Source organism: Typopeltis vanoorti, chromosome 1 (assembly GCF_054136105.1).
Source record: "Typopeltis vanoorti isolate ZY-2024b chromosome 1, IOZ_Tvanoo_1.0, whole genome shotgun sequence".
In the NCBI taxonomy this organism is placed as follows: Eukaryota; Metazoa; Arthropoda; class Arachnida; order Uropygi; family Thelyphonidae; genus Typopeltis; species Typopeltis vanoorti.
This window is the reverse complement of record NC_143549.1, coordinates 62,220,096-62,245,920: the sequence shown is the minus strand read 5'-3', so window position 1 is coordinate 62,245,920 and position 25,825 is coordinate 62,220,096. Positions and strand designations below refer to the sequence as shown.

At 35.1% G+C, this 25,825-nt stretch overlaps 1 protein-coding gene across 2 annotated transcripts in view; it reads left to right on the top strand.

Moving 5' to 3' along the window:
• Window positions 1–25,825, top strand: part of Smr (nuclear receptor corepressor smrter) — a 530,430-nt gene that overhangs the window by 181,369 nt on the left and 323,236 nt on the right. For both annotated transcript variants that reach the window (XM_090397581.1, XM_090397569.1), the window contains exons 3-4: window positions 791–909; window positions 13,714–13,948. In XM_090397581.1, the coding sequence (XP_090253707.1) occupies window positions 791–909; window positions 13,714–13,948 (354 nt within the window). The remainder of the gene's footprint in view (window positions 1–790; window positions 910–13,713; window positions 13,949–25,825) is intronic.

Genomic DNA, 25,825 nt, shown 5'->3' with positions numbered 1-25,825 from the left:
TTGGTATCTTTAACATTAATATAAGAGATCCAAATGTTTTGGTTTTGTTAAATCTCATTTGGCCAGTTATAGTCTTATTAATCAGATCATTTTGTCAATAAAAAATATCACAATTGAAACCAGAATTGGATGTCTTATTGCATGTATTTAAATGTTGATAAATTAAATCCAGCAAAAGTAGAGTTATTGCTGCAAATACTTTAAACAGGTTTTTCCATTTGCGAGAAAATGCAAAGTGTGATTTCAACAAATGCCGATATCTCAACAAGAATTTTTGTCAGAGTTCCAAATAACAAATTTGAATAAAATCCATCCAAACAGATCTCTGGAATGGCTTTTGCATGGACACACAGACAAAATGGATTTTAATAGCTATTGCTGTTGCTTACACATTTTGCAGAACACACCTAAAAAGAGTTGCTAGCTTTCATCTCTTTAGGTTGAGTTGATTTTACTTCTTTATTCTGCCAAAATGATTAAATGAAAAGTTATTATCTGAAATTAAAATAATGCAACAGAAAAAGTTGTGTGTAGAGTTAAACTCTACAGATAACTTTTATTGATTTTAAATGATGGAATTTATTAAAATATCAAACTAAATTAATATAATTCGCTTTTTTTTTTTCATGTTGCAGAGCATGAAAACGGATGCAAATGTTTAAAAAATATTCACATGATGTATAGAAAATTTATTCATGTATTCATCATTGAGAGAGAGTCTGAAGTAATGGCTTCAAAGTTGCTTTTTTATAATTTTAGAAAATACTAATTCACATGCTTTTACTTTTAGGTGGAGAGGCCTACAGAACATCCTTTAGATCGATATAATGACCAAACAAACCAACATCCCCGACGAAGGCCGTCATTACGACCAACACCAGATTATGGTGGAGGAATGGACAGGGAAAGGTTAGTATTCTCTTAAAAAAGTTTCTAGTTTTGTTTTGGGATAAATAGTTTAAGCATCTTGAAGATAAAAATGCAAGTTCTTTTGTTCAGTGCTATTAATAATGCAGAATAGAATTTCCATTTTTGTTTTTATTCAAAATTTGACCAAAATGAACTTAAGTTAGCATATCCAATTCATGATACTAAAAATATCACTTTAATAAATTATCAAGTTTATTTCTTTCTTGTATAATTTTGAGCTTACCACTGAAATAACTTAGAATATCAATAATAGCCAACACCTGAGGCTTATTATATGTATGACATAACTAGTGGTGCTGTATTCTATCATATTTAATATTACATTAATCAACAACTGAGAAAGAAAACCATAAGCATTTAGTTGTGCTTGCCAGCAAAGGAAAGTGGTGCCTTAGTGCAAATATGCACAATGCCTATTTTATGAATATTATGGAACAGCAATTTGTCATGAACTATGTATGGTTCTCTGTTCAAGGAGTTTAATGTACTAATAATACCAAGCTAGAGTGAGACATCAGTTTTCAGCACATTCAAGTAGATTCCAGTTGTTTTGTTAAAGCCTCTGTGAGTAATAATTTCAGCATTGTCAACCCTCACTGTGTGACTGTGGACTTAACTTCATCTACAGTTGAATATGTTCTTTAAGTGTATTTATGCATTTTGCACACTAATTTCTCAGCTGTTGTATTCTCATTCTCCATGAAGTCCAAAAACTTACTAACCACAATGATTATACTTCTCCTTAAACACATTCATTAACAGAGCACTTACAACCATCTCTCTGGCAGTACATTCCACTCATTCACTACTTATTTTCCATGCAAAAAAACTAGTGTTCTCACCCTTGCTAACCACACCCTTAAACATGGGTGTGGTTAGCAAGGGTGAGAACACTATGGGTCTGAATGGTGAGAGCAATATGGGTCTGAAGTCCATGAATAACTCCTTTTCTCTTCCATCCACTTATCTATTAAAACATTTCTTTAGCATCTACATCAAATGTTCCCTCTAAGCTGTGTGCATGCACATTAGTCAGAAAGTCAGTTGAACTCATGCAAACAGTGATGGATTTTTGTAGCTACACGGATTTAATAACATACACAATGAGTCTGAGATTGTAAACTTACAAAATGTTTTTCATTCACACATGGGCCAGCAAAAATTAGAGGGAATATTATTAATTTACACTATGAAACCTATTAGTAAATTATCTTTCTATTACATCTCTTTTGTTCTGCCTTTCAGCTGAACTTTATAACCCACAAACTTTCTGAAACTTGTGGAGTGCTCTGTCTTAATAAAGTCCAGTCACCGCTTTGATTATTTATTCATTGATTTCTTTTAGACAACAAAAAAAAGTAGAGGGCACTTAAATATTTTACATATTTTGCTTAGTGTTATCTTTTTAATCTTAATCTCATCTATTTCACTATTTTTTATGATTTCACTCATGAAAGGCTGCAGACCTATAATACATTAGTACTGCTAGTGAGCTAAGGATTTTTTTTTTACTTTTTAATTATATATATGTGTGTGTGTATACACACACACACGGACAAAGAAATTAGCGCACCTGGAAGAAAACATAGTACAACGGCGAAACTAAGCAAATAGCTAGAGTGCGGGGTGGTATGCAAATGATCCAAGTTTGGTGCGATTGCGCATGCCACACACCCTGCGGTGGCACTGCAAGCACGAACCGGCAGCCTTATAAAGCCTGCATGTAGTCGATAGCCGATTAAAGCGAAAAGCACCAACCGACGCAGGTTAGAGTACAGAGTGACAATAATGCCGGGTAGACGCCAGGGGCATGATCATCGGCCTGAAAACCGGAGGGTGGTCAGCACACCATATAGTTTTGCACATGAACTGTTCTGCCCATACCATCCAATAGTGTTGGGAGCTGTGGACACGTTCCGGCACTGCCACACAGCAGAGTGGCACCGGTCGGATCTGGAGGACCAACGCTAGAGAGGATCGACGGATCATGCAGCAAGCACGGAGGGAACCCTTGGTGACCCGCTCCACCATACAGGTGGATGTAGGGGCTCCTGTGTGCCCACGAACCATTTCCCGATGCCTCGTAGAGACGAATCTACGATCCCAGCGCCCCTTACGTGTGCTCCCATTAACACAGCAACATCGCCAACTCTGTTTACAGTGGTGCCAGACAAGAGCGATGTGGAGCACCACAGATTGGTGACATGTGGTCTTCAGCGATGAGTGCCACTTTGTCTTGGGGATAGATGATCATCGTGTCTGTGTGTGAAGGACCCCTGGTCAAGGACACAATCCCGACATCGCTATCGAGCGCCACAACTCCCGTACGGCAGGCATTATGGTCTGGGGAGCCATGGCCTATGATAGCCGATCACCCCTCGTAGTGGTACGTGGCGCATTGACGGGGCAGCGGTATGTGGACGACATCCTACAGCCCCCACGTTCTCCCATTCCTGGCCGGGATACCAGGAGCGCTATACCAGCAGGATAATGCCCATCCGCACATGACTCGGGTTGCCCAGGCCTGCCTACATAGTGTACAGACACTCCCCGGACTTGTCCCCTATTGAGCATGTTTGGGAGCAGCTGAAACGCCAGCTCCCACCGTGCCGCAATATCTGGGATTTGGAGCACAGCATCCAACATGTGTGGGCCAGTCTGCTGCAGGATAACATCAGGTGTCTGTTTGCCACCATTCCGGACCATAGTGCAGCTAACGCTGCATGAGGCGGTGCAACGCACTATTGATGATGACCGGATTGCATACCACAGATCCATATGTAATTGTCCTTCAGCTCTGTTTTTGCCATCATGTGCATCACTCACCTGTATCATTACACCAATAAAATTTCAGTTGAATCCTATGCTTCCTTCCTGGTGTGCTAATTTCTTTGTCTGTGTGTGTGTATATTAATTGATTTTTTTTTTTTTTTTTATTATAGTCCAGAAACCTTACTCTAGAAACTAAACATGAAACTTTTCAAGCCACTATATACTAGGCGATGAAATCATCTCCCACTAATCCAACTCAAAGGCTGGATTAGTTGGCTGAATGGGTAGAGTATCCTCTCTCTCTCTTCAACCAACAGGCTGCAGGTTTGAATCCTGCCAGAGGCATGGATATTTGTGATTGCCTTTAGGTGGGAGATGAATTTCATTGCCTGGTGTGAGACCAATCCATGCTTATTAGAAGCCTGAAGTGGCTTGAAAAAGTTTCATGTTTTGTCTCTGGAGCAGGACTTTTAGACTAGATAAAAAATGAATAAAAATACAAAAACATAAAATAACAATAGAAAACAATAAAAATCCTTATTGTTATTCCTTAGTGTCCTTCATTAGGCCACTCACAGCATGAGTGTTAGGTACTACTGTAGGTTTATAATTAAACTCTGATAGGGATGGGAGCCACATAAAAACATCCATGCCTATGGTAGGATTCAAACTGGCAGCCTGTTGGCTGAGGAGTAGATATGCAAACTATTTAGCTAACCAGGCCCGTGTTATGTTTTATTCTTTTAAATGCAATAAATCAAGTTTTTGTTTAGTACTCAAGAGTGTAGTCTTTTTATTTTAGTGCAGTGATATCTTCTCTTCCACTGTGCTGGTGGTTGACAGCTTTCAACCATTATAAATCAGCCATCAGCATAGTTATCAGGATAGGTGCTTACTTCCAAGATATATGCAGCACAGAAGCTCATTATATCTAAGGTATACAGTAAAATAACATTTTAAAAGAGCATTAAATAACATCAGAATGATATTAATTTGCTGTTATGTTATTTATGTATTTATTATATATTAAGAAAAGTAAATATTATTCATTTTAGTTCATCCTCCCCACACCCATTCTTGAAGAGAAAACATGGTTTTTGAGTTGCATAAAGGAAAAGAATTGTCCTAATTTTGCATTGAAGCCAAGCATCTTAGCTCAGAGCTGCAGTCCTTAATAACTTCTGTTGCTTTATTTATAGTGATAATAGAGCATTTGTTGTCTTTAATACTCGCTCCTTGATTCTACTTTGCTTTTATGCTTGCATCAATTACAGTATAACTAAATGTATCAACAGAAACATCGGAATGAGTAGAAGCTTCACTCAACACTAAGTAAAATCAAATCATGAGAAGCAAAAATATGAGTTGGAAGGCTTGCTTGGAACTTTTAGATTTTGTTTAACTTTCCGAAATGCAAAATGACATCAACTTGTTCTCATAGTTATAATTGCTTTTGTATTTGTTCATCATCATCATCAAATTCCTGCCATTTGTATTTGTTAAATGCAGTAAAGTTGATTGGGTAAATGAATATTGAAAACTTATTAACACATCAAATGATCATATATTCTGTACTTGCATGTTATTGTTCTCAAAAGTTACTTTAATCTTTCGCAGGTTATTATATGTAATTATATTCACAAATATGAATGACTAAAGGAAACATGCTGGTAAAATTTTAACTTGATTTAAAATAACATTTTTTCAGCATTCAGTAATTTAAATAATCTTTGTAGTATTGATATGAATGCCATCTATAATGGTGCAAGGATGAACACTGTTTCTTGAAGATTACAATTGCATTCAGATGAATCGGGTTGTGGCAGTTGGTATAACTGATGATTTTGAGTAAAAAGTGGGTACAGATTCAAATTTTCAGATTGTGTGCAAAGGGCTCGTGTGGCAGCACTAAACAGGATTAAAGGCAAAAGGCTGCGCTAAGCGAATTGTGTTGGAAGGAAGCTATTTTCGTGAAAGAATAAAGTTGCAAACTTTGGATGGCTTGTAATGTCTCAAAAGACACCATCATAGATGAAATTTGAATAAAATAATTAATTCTCCTCTGCGTGAAATCATAGATGACTTCACGCGAGGAGAATTATTGGAAAGTTTATAGAAGGCTGCAGAATTACTGATATTGATAGAGAGTTTGGAATCTCACATAATGTTGTATTCCAGACATTTGCTAAGAGGTTGCTCTTGCTCTACCATGGAGCATGAAGATGATTTTGGTTATAAACAGCAAAATGTAATCAACGCACCACATCACGTCAGCTCACAGTTCGGCTTCATTCAAGCACAGGTATGCAGTTGACAGACTGTGGCAAGATGTCTGCGACAAGTAGGCTTATATGCCCAAAGGCCTATAGTCTGCATCCCTTAGTCTACAGCTTACCGTAGTGCATGTTTTTAGTGATGTCGTATTCATAAAATTGAGACAAGACACTAATGTACTCTTTACAGATGAGTCGTTTTAGTCTTTGTTCCAAATTCTAGACGACACTATCCAGCATGAAAACGTTGCTGCTTACCATAATAAATTTAGTTTAATCCTTTATCCAAGTGTAAGCAAACAAAGTTTACACCTGAAGTATCTTGAGGACTGAGGCAACTCGTGGTAAAGGAGGACCAAGCTCTCATCACTCCTTGTCTCAGTATCTCCCATAATGCAAAGCACAACTCCTTGCCGACATGTATAATGCTATGCATTAAGGGAAGGGCCACTACCTAGACCCATTTCAACCTTTATTGAGGTCTTGTCAGTGGGAGCAAAACCCAGAAGTGGTGATACTAAGGCAGAAGCAATGGAGAAGTCATATTTACCTATACGAGTTGCCAAAAGAAAAAAATTTCCAACATCTTTCTCTAAATCCAGAGTAATTTAATAATAAGGTGGTACACCTTTTGGCAACTCATATAGATAAATATGACTTCTCCATTGCTTCTGCCTTAGTATCATTACTTCTGGATCTGGCTTCCACTGATGAGACCTCAATACAGGTTGAAACCTGTCTGGGTAGTGGCCCTTCCCTTAATGCATAGCATTATTCTTGTTCACAAGGAGATGTGCTTTGCATTATGGGAGATACTGAGACAAGGAGTGATGAGAGCTTGGTCCACCTTTACCATGAGTTGCCTCAGTCCTGAAGATACTTCAGGTGCAAACTTTGCTGCTGCTTACCGTTGCGTCAATGTTCATGAAAGGGATAGATGCTGTGGTCATGGTATGGGAGAGAGGCATTATGTTTAATGAATGCACTTAGATATAAGTGGGAAGAAAGTACTAGTACTGGTGAATGATATGGCAACAAAGTTCTTCAGCATCATATTCGATTATTCCGTGCTGCTGTAGGCGAAGAATTCATTTTTATGGCTAACAGTGCCACATCACATTGTGCATGAGCAGTGGAGATACTTTTGGAGACAGAGGATATTAGTTGAATCGTGTGGCCAGCATCCCCCACATGTCTCAACCTCTATAGAACATATTTGGGATGCAATAGGGAGATGCATTGCTGCTTGAAATTTCCTACCAGAAAACAAACAAGGCCTTATCTTTGTTCCAAGAAGAATTTGACCTGAATCACTTGGTGCTAAGCACAGTAAGACATTATGTGAGCTGCATCGCAGTTCATTGTGGACGTCCTTGCCTGGTGTTTATCAAATTTATTTCCCTCTGTTCCTCAGTGCCGTAGCTAGAGCTTTTGCCACCTGGGGCAGTCCCTGAGTTTGCTGCCCCTCTCAATACACACCAAAAATACTACAAAAAGTCAAAACGACATATGGGGAAATAAATTAAAAGACTATGTTTATTTTTGAAGTAAAACTTTAATTCCAACATCCTAAAATGTTATTTTTCTTGCTTTTCCGTTAGCAAAATCGTCGATGAAATTGTCAAAGTCTATTTCATCACTCAGTTGCTGTTCTATAGGCAGTATGGCAAGATTTCTTAAATGCAAAGCACTGCCCGGGGTGGACCCTCCAGGGGTCCCCTAACCTAATCTCTCTCTCTCTCTCTCACTCACACACACACACACACACACGTAGGGCTGACCTTTGAAGAATGTGGGTTTGAACTGCATGGTTCCACTTGTGTGTGGTTTTTTTAAATAAATATATTGGAAAATTTTTTGGCGATTTGCAACAATTTTAAAAAAAAAAATTACCGATGAACTATACAGCCTAGAAATATTGAAAAAATTAAGGAGTTAGGTTAAATTAGATATGTCATGAATGCATAAAATATATTACTACCATAAAGTATACACAAATCTATTATAAAAAGTTAAGATTTATCAAAACATACAGAAGAGTTTATCAAAACACTTATAGACCGTACATGGTCATTTGCTGTCGAGAAAAATGTAAAGATGCAGTATTAAATCATAACTGCATAAAATTAACTGTTATTAATTAATTATAATGGGTGATTTTAATGCCAAAATTGGAAGCAGAGATGACCATCTGAACTCCATCGATGGATTTGGACAGAGGAATGAAAGAGGAGAAAGACTTATTGAATTTGCAGAAGAAAATAACCTCTTTATTATGAACAGCTTTTTCAAGAAGAAAATCAACCGAAAATGGACTTGGAGAAGCCCTAATGGACAAACTTACAATGAAATAGACTTCATCCTCTCCAACAGAAGATATATAATAAATAATACCAAAGTGCTTAATAGATTTAACACAGGAAGTGACTACAGACACTAGTAAGAGCAAAAGTATGGATCAACAAAAAATGGGAACGGAATAAGCTCATAAGAAAAAAAGTCCAATTTAGTGAATCTACAAAACCTCTACCATAATAAAAGCTGATATGGAGAATCACTCAAAAATGAACTAAAAAAGTTAAACACAGCTACTACCATTGATGATGCTAATGAAAACAAAGGGAATAGCTGCTGTAAGATGAAAAAATGGTGAACTGATAAAAAATAGAGATGCAATAATGAAAAGAATTCAGGAATTTTATACTGAACTCTTTGAAGACAAAGACCGGGACATCCAAGAATCACATATGGATAACTCGAGTGAGAAAGAACACGATGCCCCTGAGATCTTACAAGTTGAATTGGAAATGGCACTGCGGGAAATGAAGAATGGAAATGCCCCAGGAGAAGATGGAATTATGGTAGACTTCTTAAAACTGGGAGGAAGCCCTGTCATCAAACAGTTGAATAAACTCTGCAATAAATGCTTAAAACAGAGAAAAATTCCGAAAGATTGGAACAATTTACTTCTAATATTAATTTTTAAAAAGGGCAATAAAGAAGAAATTAAAAACTACAGACCTATAAGCCTACTCCCCACTATATATAAAGTTTTCACAAAAATTATAAATAATAGAATAAAATCTAAACTAGAGGGAATGCAATCCTGTGAACAAGCTGGATTTAGGAAGAATTACAATACCTTGGACCATATTCACACATTAAGACAGCTTATTGAAAAATCAATTGAATACAATAAACCCTTATGTCTGGCCTATATAGACTATGAAAAAGCATTTGATTCAGTTAAAACATCTGCAACACTAAAAGCACTTGAAACCCAGGGAACTGAGAAACCATATATTGAAACACTAAAACATATTTACAATAATGCAATTTTGTAATTAAATTATATAAAAACAGTGAAAAGTTCCTTTTTTCTTAATTTTAGGCAGAAGGCTGGGTCTATACATGATCATCCTTTTCTAAATCCATTTTGTACCTCTAGAATAAAGTTTTCGGAATATTTCATTAGTTTGTTATTTAAGAATCTGCTGTATATTTTGTAACGTGAATTTAGTATACTGATACGTCTATAGTTTTTAGGGTCATCTCTATTACCTTTCTTAAAGATAGGAATCACAATTGCTTTTTTCCATTCTATTGGGGGGATACCAGGTGAGTAAATTTTATTTAAAAATAATAAGAGTCTTCCTTTGAATCTTGTTCCTGCGTATTTATATAGTTCTGAACCTAGCTTATCTTCTCCAGGTGATTTTCCGTTTCTTGTTTCTTTCAGGCTGATTTCTAATTCTTCTTCAGTTATTTCCTTTTCATTTTCGTTAATTGTTTGCCAGTTGTCTTTTTTAAAATATTTGTCTGTCCATAGTTCTGTGTAGTAATTTAGAAATTCTTCTAATTTCAATTCAGTGTTTAATTTTGTTTTCTTTGGTATCTGCATTTAGGTGTTTCAAAATCTTATATACATTGGGTCTTATTTTATATAAATCATGTTCTTAATTAGAAACAAATTTATTCCATGATTCTCTATGTCTTTTTCTGACTTCTGTTTTAGCTATGGCTCTTATTCTTTTATATTCTATTTCTTCTTCTAATATTTTACTGCTTAACCATTTGTGATAGGCTTCTTTTTTCTTTTTGATCATTTCTTTGATTGTATCATCCCAGATCTTCAGTTTTTTTCTTTTATTGAATTTTTTGGTCTTTCCTAAGCTTTCATTTGCTGCTGCATTTAGTATCGTTTTTATATTAAGCCATTCTATTTCTATTTCTTCATTTTGTTTTATTTTATCTAGATACTGGTTAATTCTTTGTTCATATAGCCATTGTACATTTGTGTCATTCAGTAGTCTAGTTTTATAAACAAATGTTTCAATTTTTCTTTCTGTTCTTGTTACTTGTAGCCATTTAGGTGGTAATCTTAATTTTATTTTAACAAGGAAGTGGTCACTGCATATTTCATATCCTCTGTGAACTCTAACATCTAGTGAAAATTTTGATGTCTTTTCATTTAATATGAAGTAATCTAATATTGATTTCCATCCTCTTGCTGCCCAAGTATATTTATGTATGTCTTTATGTTTATAGAAGGAATTCATTATTTTTAGGTTATTATAAACTACAAAGTCAATCAATTTTTTACCATTTCTGTTTAGAGTGTGTTCTCCATGTATTCCTATATTATTATTAATTTTCGTGTTTCCAATTCTTGCATTTAAGTCTCCTGCTAAAATTATGTAATCATTTTTATTTATTTTATTATATATGTTTTGTAGCTGATTTTAAAAATCAATGTTATCCTGTTCTCTTCCTTCTTCTTGGGCATATAAACCAATTATTGTTAAATAGCCTCTATCTATTTTTATTCTAGCTTCTATTATTCTTTCATTCCATAATTTATAATGTTTTAATTGTTTTGAAAGGGAGTTATGAATCCAAATCATGACTCCTGCTTGTGCTCTTTGGCCTCTGTCGACTCCACTGTATACCACATTAAAATTTTCAGTTCTCATAGTTTCTTTTAATTTCTTTTTTGTTTCAGTGATTACTGCTATTTTAAAATTTCTTTCATTTAATAACTGGTCTAATTCTATTTCTTTATATGCTATTCCTCTTACATTCCAGTTTGCTATGTGTATTATATTTTGTCGTTTCCATTTTCGTTTTCCCTTTTCCATTCCAGGGTCGTTTCCCATAGATTCAATCCGATTATCTTTTTCTGTCAGCTTACAAGTATGGTTATGTTCTTCATGTCAGGGGACTAGCCTGACGATGGAATAGTTCAGTGGTAGGGCTGCTACCTTAAGGCTTCTGAACTCGCTTTCTTCCGAATTTAAACCCATAGGAGGAATAGGGTATATTGAAGGGGAAAGGGTAGATTATAGAAGAAATATAGTAAGGTTTATAGAGAGGACATAGTTGTAAGGCCAAAAATGAAAAGACCCCATGGTCCTCGAGTACTCTAATAGCACAAGGGTCATAAAGTAAGAAGAGTTGGCTGATAAGGCCTTATAGGAAAGATTAAAGTAAGTGGGTCTTCCTCAAAGTAGAAGAAGGAGAGGATAGATCCAGCTAGGGGTCCATGGGAGTGCCGCTTCCCTTACAATCAAGATGATTGCCCCTTATGGCCTGTTGGTCCACGAGTCCTTATTCAGTATATTCGGACCACCCCACCATATATATATATATATATATATATATACACACACACATACACATGCACGCGCATGTACACACACACACATGGTGGGCTCCCCTATCCGCCACCCAGTGGACGCGCTCTCTAGGGGTTACAGGGTCCCCTGAGAGAAAAAATAAAAATAATGATGAATAAATACATAAACCATAGAACTATCAAAGTTGAAAACCATGAAATTGAACAAGTTACTTCATATGTATATTGGGACCAATTGTTATCCTTTGAGGAGTGCCAAAGAAAAGAGATTGAACGAAGAATTCACCTTAGATGGATGGCTAATGGGAAAATGAGAGACATATTTAAAAGTGACATCCCTATGAGTCTAAAAAGGAAAGCTTTCGACCAGTGCATACTTCCTGTCCTAACATACTGAGGAGAAACATGGACTTTAACAGAAGCCCTAAACAAAAAGCTGAGAACAGCACAACATCGCGTGGAGAGACATATGCTAAAAATAACATTAAGAGATAGGAAGACAAATACCTGGATAAGATCTCAAACAGGTGTCATGGATATTGTAAAATACATTAAACAGGCTAAGTGGAGATGGGCTGGCCATATTGCCAGATGCAGTGATGGGAGATGGACTAGAAAAACAACAGATTTTTCATAGAATGAAATCAGTGAGTAGCTAGACCTAATACCAAAGTGTATAGCGAAAAGAACTTATGTACTCTGCGAACGAGTTTTCCAAACAGGTGCAACCATTAAGTTACTTAAGTATAAAGAGCTAATATGTTTGGAAAACTCGTTTGCAGAGTACATAAGTTCTTTTCGCTATACACTTTGGTATTAGGTCTAGCTACTCACTGATGAAGCCTCAAAAAAGGCTGAAACCGGTCTGGGTAGTGACCTCTCTCCATAATGTAATAACAGCATACATTTCCTAGGAAATGTGTTTTTCCATTATGGAAAATACCTAAGAATAGCGTTCTGAACTTCCTCCACTTCTGCCACGAGTTGCCCGGTACTGTACTACGATCACTTGCATTGGCTAACGCTAGTGTCGCCGATACTTTATAGTTTACTATAATCGGCAAGAAACTCTGTGATTCCGATCTTTGAGTTTCTTATTCGGTTTTAAAACTATGTGGGATTTAATATCCCCTTAATTTTAAGTAATGTTTTCATTGCCGAAATGAAGCTTATTAGCTCTTTATACTTAAGTTCTTGATTGATATTTCATATGAAAATGGCTCACCTATATAAAAGGAAAAATGACATTTTAAACATGTTGTAAATATGTTTGTACAGTAAAAAAAAATAGATATGATTTTCAAAATTAAGTATTACTGTCAAAGAAGTAAAATATATTAGATTATTAAAACCATCCAAAGCCTTGTGTTAGTGTGTAATTACCATGATCAGCATTTCCAGTCCATGTCGTCATTGATGTGTAATGGATATGCTGATAACCCAACAGAATTAAAATTTCACTACTGTTTTCTCAGTAGCATTTTTTTCTGAATGATCTCTGTATGTTGATGCTTAAAAGAATGAGCCTTAAAAGAAAGGAAAGGAATTCATTGATATCTTGGTCTTTTTTGAATTCCTGCGAATTTTTTCTTCAAAAATCTGTTTCCCTAATCTTTGATTTCCTGTTCCATTTTAATGATTTTGCAGTCTGCTTCACTGACATGCTCTTTATTTTAATGTTGATTTACTCTCTAATGTCATTATTTTTAATATAGTTCCTCCACTATTGCAATTTTTCTATTCCCCCCTCTCTCAATTTGTTTCAACCTTTGTATCCATAGTTTTCCAATCTTTGATCCGTGTTTATTTCTAACTCACCAGATAAATCCATTTGATAAATTAGTTTAACCTATTATAATTAATGTGAATACTTATGTCTCATATATAAAAATAACTATGTATATTCACGTTTAGGAAAAAATGTCATGAAATGCATCATGTTATTCTAAGTTTTCCTTGAAGACTAGACATTTCCTGGTTCAGAAATCCATTGAAAAATTCCCTTTCATTTAAATTGTTTAAAAATTTTATTTTAAATTATGATTTATTTTTACTTGTGACAGTAGTATGATATTGACTAGCTACTTTGATGTGTGTTTTTAGATTTATGGAAGCATACCGGTATCAGTACGATAGAGACGTAGCACTCTCTGGAGCTGTTTCTTACTCAAGTCCCACAATGGTTCATTCTCGTTCAGGCACCTCAGTAGTCAGTGTCCAAACTGCAATGGAGCTTGAGTCGCCACAATCTACTAAACGACTCAGGTTATCCATGGAACCCAAAGCACCTCTTCACCAGCCATTGATTATTGATACACGAAATGTCTTAATTAAAAAGGTTAGTTATTTGTTTTATTTTAAACTTAAACAAATTATAATTTTGTTGATATTCTTAATTTGTTTCTTATTTGTATGAGATATTTTTGAAAGTTATGGCTTGTAATTTATTTTCTTTTAAATGCTCAAAAGTGAAGTTTATTTTGAAGTATGATGGTGGTTCCCCAGTTATAGTACTCATCTTACATACAAATGAAGGCACATTTCCATGCATCATGTTATATATAGTGCTGTTTTTAGATTAATTTTGAATAATACTAGTAAAAAAAAACTAGATTCAATAATTCTACAGAGATATTCTAATTGTTAGAAAGTATGTTTCATATAATTTCTTGGCAAGATGCTTGCCAAGAAATTATATGAAACACTGATGAGGAGGTAAAGTTTTGTGCATGAAGAAGTATCTTCATAAGTAGTCTACTTGTCACCAACTGAAAAAGCTTTCTACAACTATTTCTGATTTAGAGAATTTTAATAAGAGCACTTCTTTTTCTAATTGTATATGAGAAATGTATGACATCTGCATTAATTCATTTGGTATCTTCCTGGGTCTGGCTATGAAAGGAAGTGTGTTTTGTATAAAATTGAATATGATTTCTTGGGAAGTAAAATTTTAAGTCTGTACCTTCTCTAATCACCAGATATTTTGCCTTTGTAAAATGAACTTCTAAATCCATGCTGTAAACACCAGAAAACAATGGTGAATGAATGAATGATATTGTCCCCAATCCCATTCAACATTCCTGTGTACCAACACTGTATCAAGTAAATCTTAAACAGGCAATATCCCACATTCTTCTCTCAGACCTTTTTGATATTATATACCAGTCCTCTCATACTTCACAGTTGCTCTGAAACTTCTGGTGATTGACTGACTCACTTTCATTCATTCTCTCCACTGATCCTCATAGTGTGCTAATGGGAACTGAATCATAGCCCTTTCCAAGAACCTTAAAATAACTTAAATAAATATATTTTTGTTTCCTGTCCTTTGACAATTCTTTTATTTATTTATTTTATTTTTTTATGATTGATCTTTCTTAAAATCTACAGAACTTTGCAGTAGTAAAGCCAATCTGTCACACTAATGCCTCCATGATTTGAAGGATCGTTCTTATTACTTTTTAATTAGGATTTTTATATGATTAATGACAGTTAGCAGCTAGTCAGATGCGTAATTTCATGGGTGCTCATCCTGGGCCAGCTGCCTTCCAATTCTACTATCTGTCTCCCTCCCCCCATTGTATTCTTTCCTCTCCTTTGTGAGAAGATCCTTAAAATGTTTCATCCAGGCTGTCATGGGCATTAACATCATTGGATGTAATTTACAGTTCAATGCTCTTGTGTATGTGATGATCTTATTTAACAGAGCTGACCTGCTATATCCTAATGAGTAATTAGTCTCAGAACAAACTCTGTTCAAACATGGAACAGAGTTTGTTCTGGGAGTTTGTTTGCATTGCATTTTTATGTTGCTCCCACTGACAAAAGGTTATTTGCAAATGCAAACCTGTATAAATGTACACAGTCTGGTCTCTTTTTATGTAGTAGGAACATTCCACAGAAAACCATATAAAAAATTGCGCAAAAAAGGCCTAACTTACATTGAAAAATTAGGGATACGTTCCATAATTTTCTAAAATCGCATAAAAACGTTTATGAAAATTCAGGAAAATAAGAATGCCCAAGTTTGTTTTAAAGCTTTATTCATTTAATTTTATTGAAAAGTAAAATTTTTTTTTTTACATTTTGTCATCAGAATTATCATCGCTATTAGACAATATTCGGCAACGTTTGCGAACTGGTGCAAAATAACTTTCATCACCAGAAGAAATAGTCAGCGCATCAAATCTGTATGGTAAAGGCAATGGTTCTTCATAAACAGAATTAGATTCACCCTCATTCTGTGCTGATTTTTTTTCTTCTGACATTGCAATCAGTTATTAAACTTTGTGATGATGATTTCACAAATTTTTTATACAGCTCGCGATATCCAGACATACAGTTCTTCAGCTCACGTTGCAATTTAAAGGCTCTTTCAGAATTTGTCATTAACAAGAAAATAATTTTCCAATTTATTGCACAGTTCAAGACCTTCTCGAATTATATTTGCAGTGAAGGAGACAGGTTTTTCTTCTGCTTCACTATCGTTTTCTGAATCTTCGACGATATCTAAAGTTAATCGATATCCAATAATATCATCGTCACTTAAGGCATTATCCGCAAGCAATTCGTCTACATCATTCTGGCTAAATGTATCAAAACCTTCCCCACCAATTTCGTGTGCCAAAGTAATGATTTCAGCTAATAATGTAGATGTTTGCATGGTTGCATTGTTTGCAACACATCCAGGCCAAGCTGCTTTCCAGCAGGCATTTAAAGTTTGTTATTAATTCAGTGATAGCAGATGCAACATGATTTAAGCAGTCCAAAATAGAAAATATTTTCCAAAAGTCAGTTACTGTTAATGATTCATTTTTTAGTTTTTCCAATATAAATTGATAAGTGTGCGTAACGTAATTTTTTTTAAAAGTAGCAATTATGCCTTTATCTAATGGCTGAATAATGCTTGTTGTATTGGGTGGAAAGAACACTACCTGGATGTTTTAAATGCGGATGACTTGGTGCATTGTCAACAATTAATAAAACTTTAAAAAATAGCTTTTTGCTTCATATATGTTTCCACTTCTGGTACAAAGCAATTATTGAGTTGTTACCTGGGCCTTTGTATTAGCCATCCAATGTATAGCTGGTCCAATGTATACTGGCAACTGTTTTAGATCTTTGCCTTTTAAAGCACGTGGTCTTAGAAATCGATTTACTAGGAGGGGTTTCAACATTCGATCTCATGATGCATTGTTACAGAATAACAATTTTGTAGCAAGATTCCTTTTTAAAAACCCGGTTAACCATCCTTTTCTAGGCAAAAATTCTTTATCAGTCTGGGAACCGGAAGTAATTATCCGCAAGCAATTCGTCTACATCATTCTGGCTAAATGTATCAAAACCTTCCCCACCAATTTCGTGTGCCAAAGTAATGATTTCAGCTAATAATGTAGATGTTTGCATGGTTGCATTGTTTGCAACACATCCAGGCCAAGCTGCTTTCCAGCAGGCATTTAAAGTTTGTTATTAATTCAGTGATAGCAGATGCAACATGATTTAAGCAGTCCAAAATAGAAAATATTTTCCAAAAGTCAGTTACTGTTAATGATTCATTTTTTAGTTTTTCCAATATAAATTGATAAGTGTGCGTAACGTAATTTTTTTTAAAAGTAGCAATTATGCCTTTATCTAATGGCTGAATAATGCTTGTTGTATTGGGTGGAAAGAACACTACCTGGATGTTTTAAATGCGGATGACTTGGTGCATTGTCAACAATTAATAAAACTTTAAAAAATAGAGCTTTTTGCTTCATATATGTTTCCACTTCTGGTACAAAGCAATTATTGAGTTGTTACCTGGGCCTTTGTATTAGCCATCCAATGTATAGCTGGTCCAATGTATACTGGCAACTGTTTTAGATCTTTGCCTTTTAAAGCACGTGGTCTTAGAAATCGATTTACTAGGAGGGGTTTCAACATTCGATCTCATGATGCATTGTTACAGAATAACAATTTTGTAGCAAGATTCCTTTTTAAAAACCCGGTTAACCATCCTTTTCTAGGCAAAAATTCTTTATCAGTCTGGGAACCGGAAGTAATTATCCGCAAGCAATTCGTCTACATCATTCTGGCTAAATGTATCAAAACCTTCCCCACCAATTTCGTGTGCCAAAGTAATGATTTCAGCTAATAATGTAGATGTTTGCATGGTTGCATTGTTTGCAACACATCCAGGCCAAGCTGCTTTCCAGCAGGCATTTAAAGTTTGTTATTAATTCAGTGATAGCAGATGCAACATGATTTAAGCAGTCCAAAATAGAAAATATTTTCCAAAAGTCAGTTACTGTTAATGATTCATTTTTTAGTTTTTCCAATATAAATTGATAAGTGTGCGTAACGTAATTTTTTTTAAAAGTAGCAATTATGCCTTTATCTAATGGCTGAATAATGCTTGTTGTATTGGGTGGAAAGAACACTACCTGGATGTTTTAAATGCGGATGACTTGGTGCATTGTCAACAATTAATAAAACTTTAAAAAATAGCTTTTTGCTTCATATATGTTTCCACTTCTGGTACAAAGCAATTATTGAGTTGTTACCTGGGCCTTTGTATTAGCCATCCAATGTATAGCTGGTCCAATGTATACTGGCAACTGTTTTAGATCTTTGCCTTTTAAAGCACGTGGTCTTAGAAATCGATTTACTAGGAGGGGTTTCAACATTCGATCTCATGATGCATTGTTACAGAATAACAATTTTGTAGCAAGATTCCTTTTTAAAAACCCGGTTAACCATCCTTTTCTAGGCAAAAATTCTTTATCAGTCTGGGAACCGGAAGTAGATGGCTCCAATTGCTTCATCTGTTCATAAAACCAAAGAGCTTTTTGTTTAATTAAATAACCACTTATAGAATTCTTCTTTGAGTTAATTCTTCAATCCAAATTACGAGCGCTCGTGTGTTTTCTAATAAAGCATCTCTTGGGTACGATGATGATTTGCACTTAGTTTTGTATACCAGAAATGACAGATTTTCTTATTGCAACTTCATTCTTTTTAATTGCTCTTATAGTAGATTTGCCTAAATTGAAATGTTTACCAATTGCCGTAGATCCCTCTCCTTTTGCTAAGCGATCTAAAATTGCAATTTTCATTTCCAAAGAAATTGCTTTTATTTTTATTTATTTTTTTCCCATTGGGCCAAATTAAATCTTTAAAATAACAGTTAGCAAAATTTAGACGTTCGTAAAAAAAAGACAAACATTACGTTAAGGGGATAATAAATCCCTCATTATTTTAAACCCGGATACGAAACTTGGAGATCGAAATCTAAGAGTTTCATGCCGAAGAACTATCGGCGAGTCCAAGCGTAAGTCAGCACCTGGGTAGTACAACACTAGGGCAACTCGGGGCAAAGGTGGAGCAATCTCCATCACTATTCTTAATATTTTCTCATAATGTAAAACGCAGCTCCTAGGAGATGTATTACTTTTTTGCATTATGAGGAGAGGTCACTACCCAGACCGGTTTCGACCTTTATTGAGGTCTCATCATTGAGTAGGTAGACCTGGAATATCAAGGTTTAAGTGAACCGAACTTACATATACCCCTACACACATTGCCCTAGTGTTGTACTACCCAGGTGTTGACTTACACTTTTTTCAGAAAAAGTGTAAGCTGAAGAACTATCAGCGAAGGACTTGCTGATAGTTCTTCGGCATGAAACTCTTAGATTTCGATCTGCGAGTTTCGTATCCAGCTTTAAAATTAACTTAATTTATGCTGCCAGAAAAATAGCCTCTTGGCTCTTTATTGTAAAAAGACAAACACTTACTCACATGCAAAATTAAACTTCATGAACACTCACTGCTTACATGTTATCATGTTAAGCCAGAATGTGCTGCAACACGCTGTTCATTATGTACAACGGTGATGAACAAATTGGTCAACTACACGTGAAATTGCATGCTTTATAAGTAAAATTTTCCAACTGTTATACAATCAAAATAGTTACCACTTTAAAAACTACAATGATCATAAAAGAGAAGTTAATTTTCCGCCATGTAATAATAAACATCTTATCCCACAGTACGGATTGATTACCCCAGTGTTTCCCAAACTGTGTTCCGTGAGAAGTTTGCCTGGAATTTGTCATTTTAGTTTTCTAGGCATTTTTCATGAATAAATATGTTATAGTGGAAGCATTCTGAGGAGAATAACATTCTTGAATATATATGCAAAAAGCTCGGACCCAGAATGTCTAAATAACATCTGTGTAGCAAATGTTAGTGACCAAGCCGTGTATTTTTAAACCTGGAAGTATTCATGAATTATCATTAATTTTCACACATTGAAACCTTTCAACATTCGGGAAAGGGAATACCGCTGTTCATGACTGGTCATAAAAATTGCCCGCAAGCCGATTACAACAATGTGCGGCGTATCCTCTATTCTCCAAACTGAACGAAATAACATCTGTATTGCAAATGTTAGTGACCAATCAGCAAGGAAGTATAAAGAAAAATTTTTCCACTGAAATTGAAGATTAAGGTAGTCTGTATCTAGATCTAGTTCTCAGATCTAATAATACTGAATACTTTCTTCACAAGTTTATATTGTAGGGTGAAAGTGCTTTGTTTTGAAACCATGATTTTTTTAAAAGTAATAGGCCTACAGATTTAAATTTTAATGTGAATAAGAGACAAGGGACTTTGTTTAATTTTGGTGTTAAGACATCTCTTATTGAAGGTGTTTGTGATGAAACAGATAGTGATTCATCCACCTCCAGCCTACAAAGCAATCTTCAGGATGTACAAAGGGAGGGGAATACTATCAGCACACAGGAGAAAAAGTCTGCATTCACTCTTAAGTAGTTATAATAATATTATAAATTTTTGGTGATCGGAATGGGATATGTCAATGAAAATCAGCACAAATTAATTTAATGATGCTTATGTTTAATTAATTATTAATTAATAATAAATCAGCTAAATTAACAATTAATTAACATATTACAAAATAATCAAGGTGTTCCATGAAAATTTCAGGATTTGTGAAGTGTTCCGTCGTAGGAAAAGTTTGAGAAACGCTAGATTACCCTATTATCGGAATGGATTCTCCTTTTGTTGACATGCGCAGAAGTGTCGAAAGGTCTCGTATCTGTGGGAGTACTATACCGCATAACTTCAAATCCACATAAAAAGAAACCCGAGTGTATATATTGTATTTTATATTTTCAGTCCTCTTTCACATAAAGACAAATAAACATTCACACTCACTGGAATTTGAACCTGCAATCTGTTGGTTAGAGAGCAGGTACGCTAACCACTTGGTCGACCAGGGCACTGGATACGAGTTTTTATTTCGCATATCTTGTAATAACTTGATGCTTTTCTATTCTCCTGTCTTCCAGAACTGAAACAAGCTTTATACTCATCCTCCTTTCCATGATTGGTTTGAAAATCTTCTCTTGTCATTTACTCTAATTCAAATTCCTTTCAACCCCAGGTGCTTCCTTAGTTGCATCATGAGCGTTATATTTAATATGATTATAGTTCATTTCACTAGCACTATCCTGATGTGCATGTAATCTTTGAATAAACCTACTAATATACAATCATCTTAACAGTGTTTAAGTAGATTTGTCACATATCATGCTTCGTCTAGCATGATGTAACCATCCTTCTCATTTCACCATTTAACCCTTCCATGTGCAAATATCTGTGCACACAACTGGTAGTAGTAATAGTCCATGCTACATGCCACATTCTACACTTCTCACACATCACTTGGAATGCTCTGTCTGTCTTTTTCCATCAGATAGTTGATCATCAAAAATCTGATATGTACCCTCATGGAGTATACAGTATATTATGATAGTATTACATGAAATGGTTACATTATTAATAACTTCCTATCGACACTTTTCCTCCATATTAATCTGTTATCATCTATTCACTGGGCATCCACAGATGCTGTATGGTCACTCCGATGATCAGTAATATGCCACACCCGGCCTTGCTACGTAAGTCCTGTTGTATGCTTTTCTGTAGGCTTCAATTCCGTAAAGATCAGTCGCTCCACTTCATCCATTAATCTCGTTGATGGTCTACTTTTTTTTTTTCCCCAGGTCTTTTAACGCTCTTCTTACTGAATCAATCCATGTAGATCTTGGTCTTCCTCCAGGTCTTTTTTCCTGACAAAAAAAAAAAAAAAAAAAAAAAAAAAAAAATTGCCAACCTCTACCATTCTTACATAAATTAGGCGGATATTAAATCCAGCATTATTTCAAAGCCGAATACAGACACTATAAAAGTTTCGTACGAAATTTGACCAGAGAGCTTATGGGAATACACTCGCTGGCATTTATGAGTTGCTCTAGCTGGACCTTATAGGAGAACATGATTGCTGTCCAAGCGTCCATATATTTGCCTTCTATTGGTCCATGTTGGACCAGTGTCTGCCTCCTATTGGTCCATATTTAAATTTCTCAAATAAAGCCAAGACATAATGGTAACTGATATTCATTACACCGTTCAATAATCTGCTGTACAACTTGAATATGGTCCATTGTGCTAAAGCCACTTCAAAAGCCTGCCTGTTCTTTTGGTTGTGCTAGGTCTAGTGTCGTACAAAGCCTGTGAGCTAAGACTTTTGTAAATCACTGATAGTAGACTGATGGGTCGGTAGTTCATCAAGTCTTCTACCTCACGTTTTTTTATGTATCAGAATTAGGGTAGCCTTCTTCCATGGAACATGGAAGAAGGCTACCCTGATTATGTACCTTCTTCCATGGTACATAATTTTTCTTCAGGCATAAAGTAAACAACTTTGCTAAGAGTTTGTAGATTATTTCTCCACCTCTTAATTGTAATTGTCTTCTTCTTCTTGATTTAATTCATCATTCTGATATAATACTGAGTAAAATTCTTCAATTCTTTTTTGCTATAACATATCTTTCTCTGGTTATGGTCCCATCTTGTAGTTTGACTGCAACCATCTGTTTATTGCTAATCATCAATTGCTGTTTGGATTTTTTGAGATTACAGTTGTTTTCGATTGCTTATTTTATGAATTTACAATAGAATTTTCTTGTTTCTTCCGTGATACGTTTTCTGATCATTTTGCACAATTCAGTGTATTAAATTTTATTCTGTAGGTTAATTGATTGTTTTGTTTCTTCAGATATTTAGTCTTGTTTCTCTTTTGTGTTACCAGCTATTTCAAGTGAGCATTGTAAAAGGTTTTGGGTAATAATGTCATTACTTTCTGATGGATCAGCATTGTCATCTATAATAAGATGTTTAAATCTATTGTTTAGTTCATGTCTGAATATATCTTTTTTTTTTTTTTAATGTTGAGTGTTTGTGTACATCTATGTGTTGCTTTGATCTTCGAAACATCTTTCTTTTTGGCAGTTTATTTGGATTTTTCTACATACCATACAATGTCCTTCCAATCTGTGTGTACACACACACACACACACACACACACACACACAAGTGAGCAACAGTGAAGATAATGTACACCCTTGTCTTGTATCTAATTTAACACCAAACCATCTTAAGTGGCCTTAAGTCTTTTGAACTTAAATATAGAACCTTGTTATATTCCTCATGATTTCTCAACCATTTGTTTTAAAGTGAAAATCTGATCCTGACTACTTCTGTTTGTCCTTAACCCAGCTTGTTCCTCTCCAATCTTTCCATCCACAGATTTTCTCAGTCTTTTCTTAAGTATACTTGCATAAAATTTACCTGACACAGCCATTAGGGCAGTTCCTCTGTAATTCTTGCAGTCAGGTTTATTTCCCTTTTTTTATAGATTTGTACTATGAGAGCTCCACTCCAGTCATCTGAAATTCAATCCTCTGACCTGGCCTGAAGTTTCAGTGCAACCACTGTTAAACTTGAGCATTTCTTGTCAAATATCACTACTCCGCTGCCTTTCCACGTTTCAGATTTTTGATGCCATTTTCTACAAGTATTGACATGTACTCTCTGCTGATTTCATTCCTCTTGAGTGTTTTCTACCATCATTCTGCCATTACTTGACTACTTGTTTCATACATTTTTCTCTGTATTCCCTGAGCATAAGCTGACTTATTTGTCAGGAACTTTTAGTATGCTTTCTTCTTTTCTTTGACTGCTTCTTTAACTTCCTGAGTCCATGGAGTTTTACCCCCCCCATCAAGCTTGTACTTCTGGCTTAATCAACCAATGTTTTTCTTTAGAGTGTGCCACTGTCTCCAATGTTTGGTTCTTGTTTTCAAGCTCTTTCATTTTTTTTCTGGAATAATATTTCTCTATTTGAGTCTATAGTCCACCTGAAAACTGCCCAACTTTGCTTCTTTTTAAAACTTTCTTATAGTCTTTTCTTTTCAATATGATATTGAACTTTGTCTTGTTCAAAACTAAATGATCACTTCCTCTTTCATATCCTCTGTATATTCCTGTGTCCTGAATCAGTTAACATCAACAATAACGTAGTCATTGAGACTTCTTTCTACTGTCTAGAAAATGGCAAGACATTTTCTAGACAGAAGAAATATATTTCTGTTCAAGACATAGACTAAATGTCTATGTCTTGACATTTTCTAGACACCATGTTCCAACATAATGATGTGCACATCTTTATGTTCACAGGGGAGAAGATGCAAGAAATGTGCACATCTTTATGTTGGAACATGGTGTCTAGAAAATGTCAAGACAGAAATCTAGCAGGTTCTTAACTGTTATTATTAACTTGGTTGTTATTATCTCCAAATTTTCCCCAAATATTTGTGTATGTCTAGTAATAATTTCTTACTCTCTTATTTAGATCTCCAACAATGACTAACTTTTCCTTTTCTTTGTCATTTGCCTTGAAGAAACATTCCTCCTTTTCATTAGTAAAATGTTAAGTCTCCAGAAAGAATCCAGAACTTAAATTTATAATCCCAGGCTTCCCCAGATGTATTGATTACCAAAATTACATAAACAGAACATTCTCTTGAGGTTTCCCTACTTATAAAGTGACCAAACATTAACTCAAGAGCTCATTCCTTACAGGCCACAGTTTCTTTAACATTAAAAACTCTGTTGACTAAAAATGTTGCTTGTCATACTTGATCCTTAAAGATACTGTGATATTATGCTCAGTTTTGATATAGCTTTCCTATTCTCTAATGTACCCTTAAAAGAGTCCTCAATTAAGGATTCTTTTAAGGGTACAAACATTTTGAAGATATATCCCTAAAATGTGCTCTCTCTCCAACCTACAAGTTGAGTATTTTATGTGGTTGACATAAAGGCACCCATCAACTGCCATCACCTAAGAATCTGAAAAGGAAATTTCCATTGAAAAGGAAAACAATAATAGCCTGCCCATTGATGCTGTGATTCTCCCCTACTATTGCTGTAAACAAATACTGGAATACTTATCCACATTGCAACATACACACAACATCTGTTACATCACCACTCTCTCACAGCAATATGGTGTTATCAAAATCTTAGCTAATCAAGCTACAGCCATTTGCTTAGACCATACTAGTGTCTCCACAGAAATCAATCACATCCACAACACTTTATTAGCTAATGACTTTTCCTTTCATAAAAAAAACACTAAAACACTCTGCATTCCCCTCTCCAAAATATTATTGCCATTCCCTACATCTTGTGCAACTCAGAAAAACTAACAAATATTAAGGTACAATATACAGACCTCCTTCAAGCCATACCTAAAATTAGCTACCATTATCCATTCACCAGAAGTTTGACTCCCCATTTTAATATTTGCTAACATCACCAATTGATACTGTCTACATTCAAGAAGATTATCCTTGTATTTGGTTCTGAATGTTATAGCTACACTTTTTCTCTGATCGTTATTGCCTGAATATAACACCTTGTATTTCTTGCTTAGAAGAATCTCACCTGTTTATGTAAACACCTATTATGTCAGTCTTGCCAGTTTCTTCTAGTTCCATTTCTTTACTCTTGATACTTCTTATGTTGATAATATCTTTTTGAATTCTGCTGATGTTGAGTTGGAGTTTGTTACAATAGCTGACTTTTCACTGTTCACCCTGGTTTTCCTGATGTAAAGAGTGGGGGCTTTTTTCTTCTTGTTCTTTTTTTTTTTTTTTTTTTTAAACTAGGCAGTGCCCCAATTGGCATGGAATTCTATCATGTTGTATCATCATTTTATTTTGGTTCCTCTTACCCATGTAAATGTGTGATTATCTTTATGATGGGAGTATGAATTCCTCAATGATATTAATTAAAGATACCAA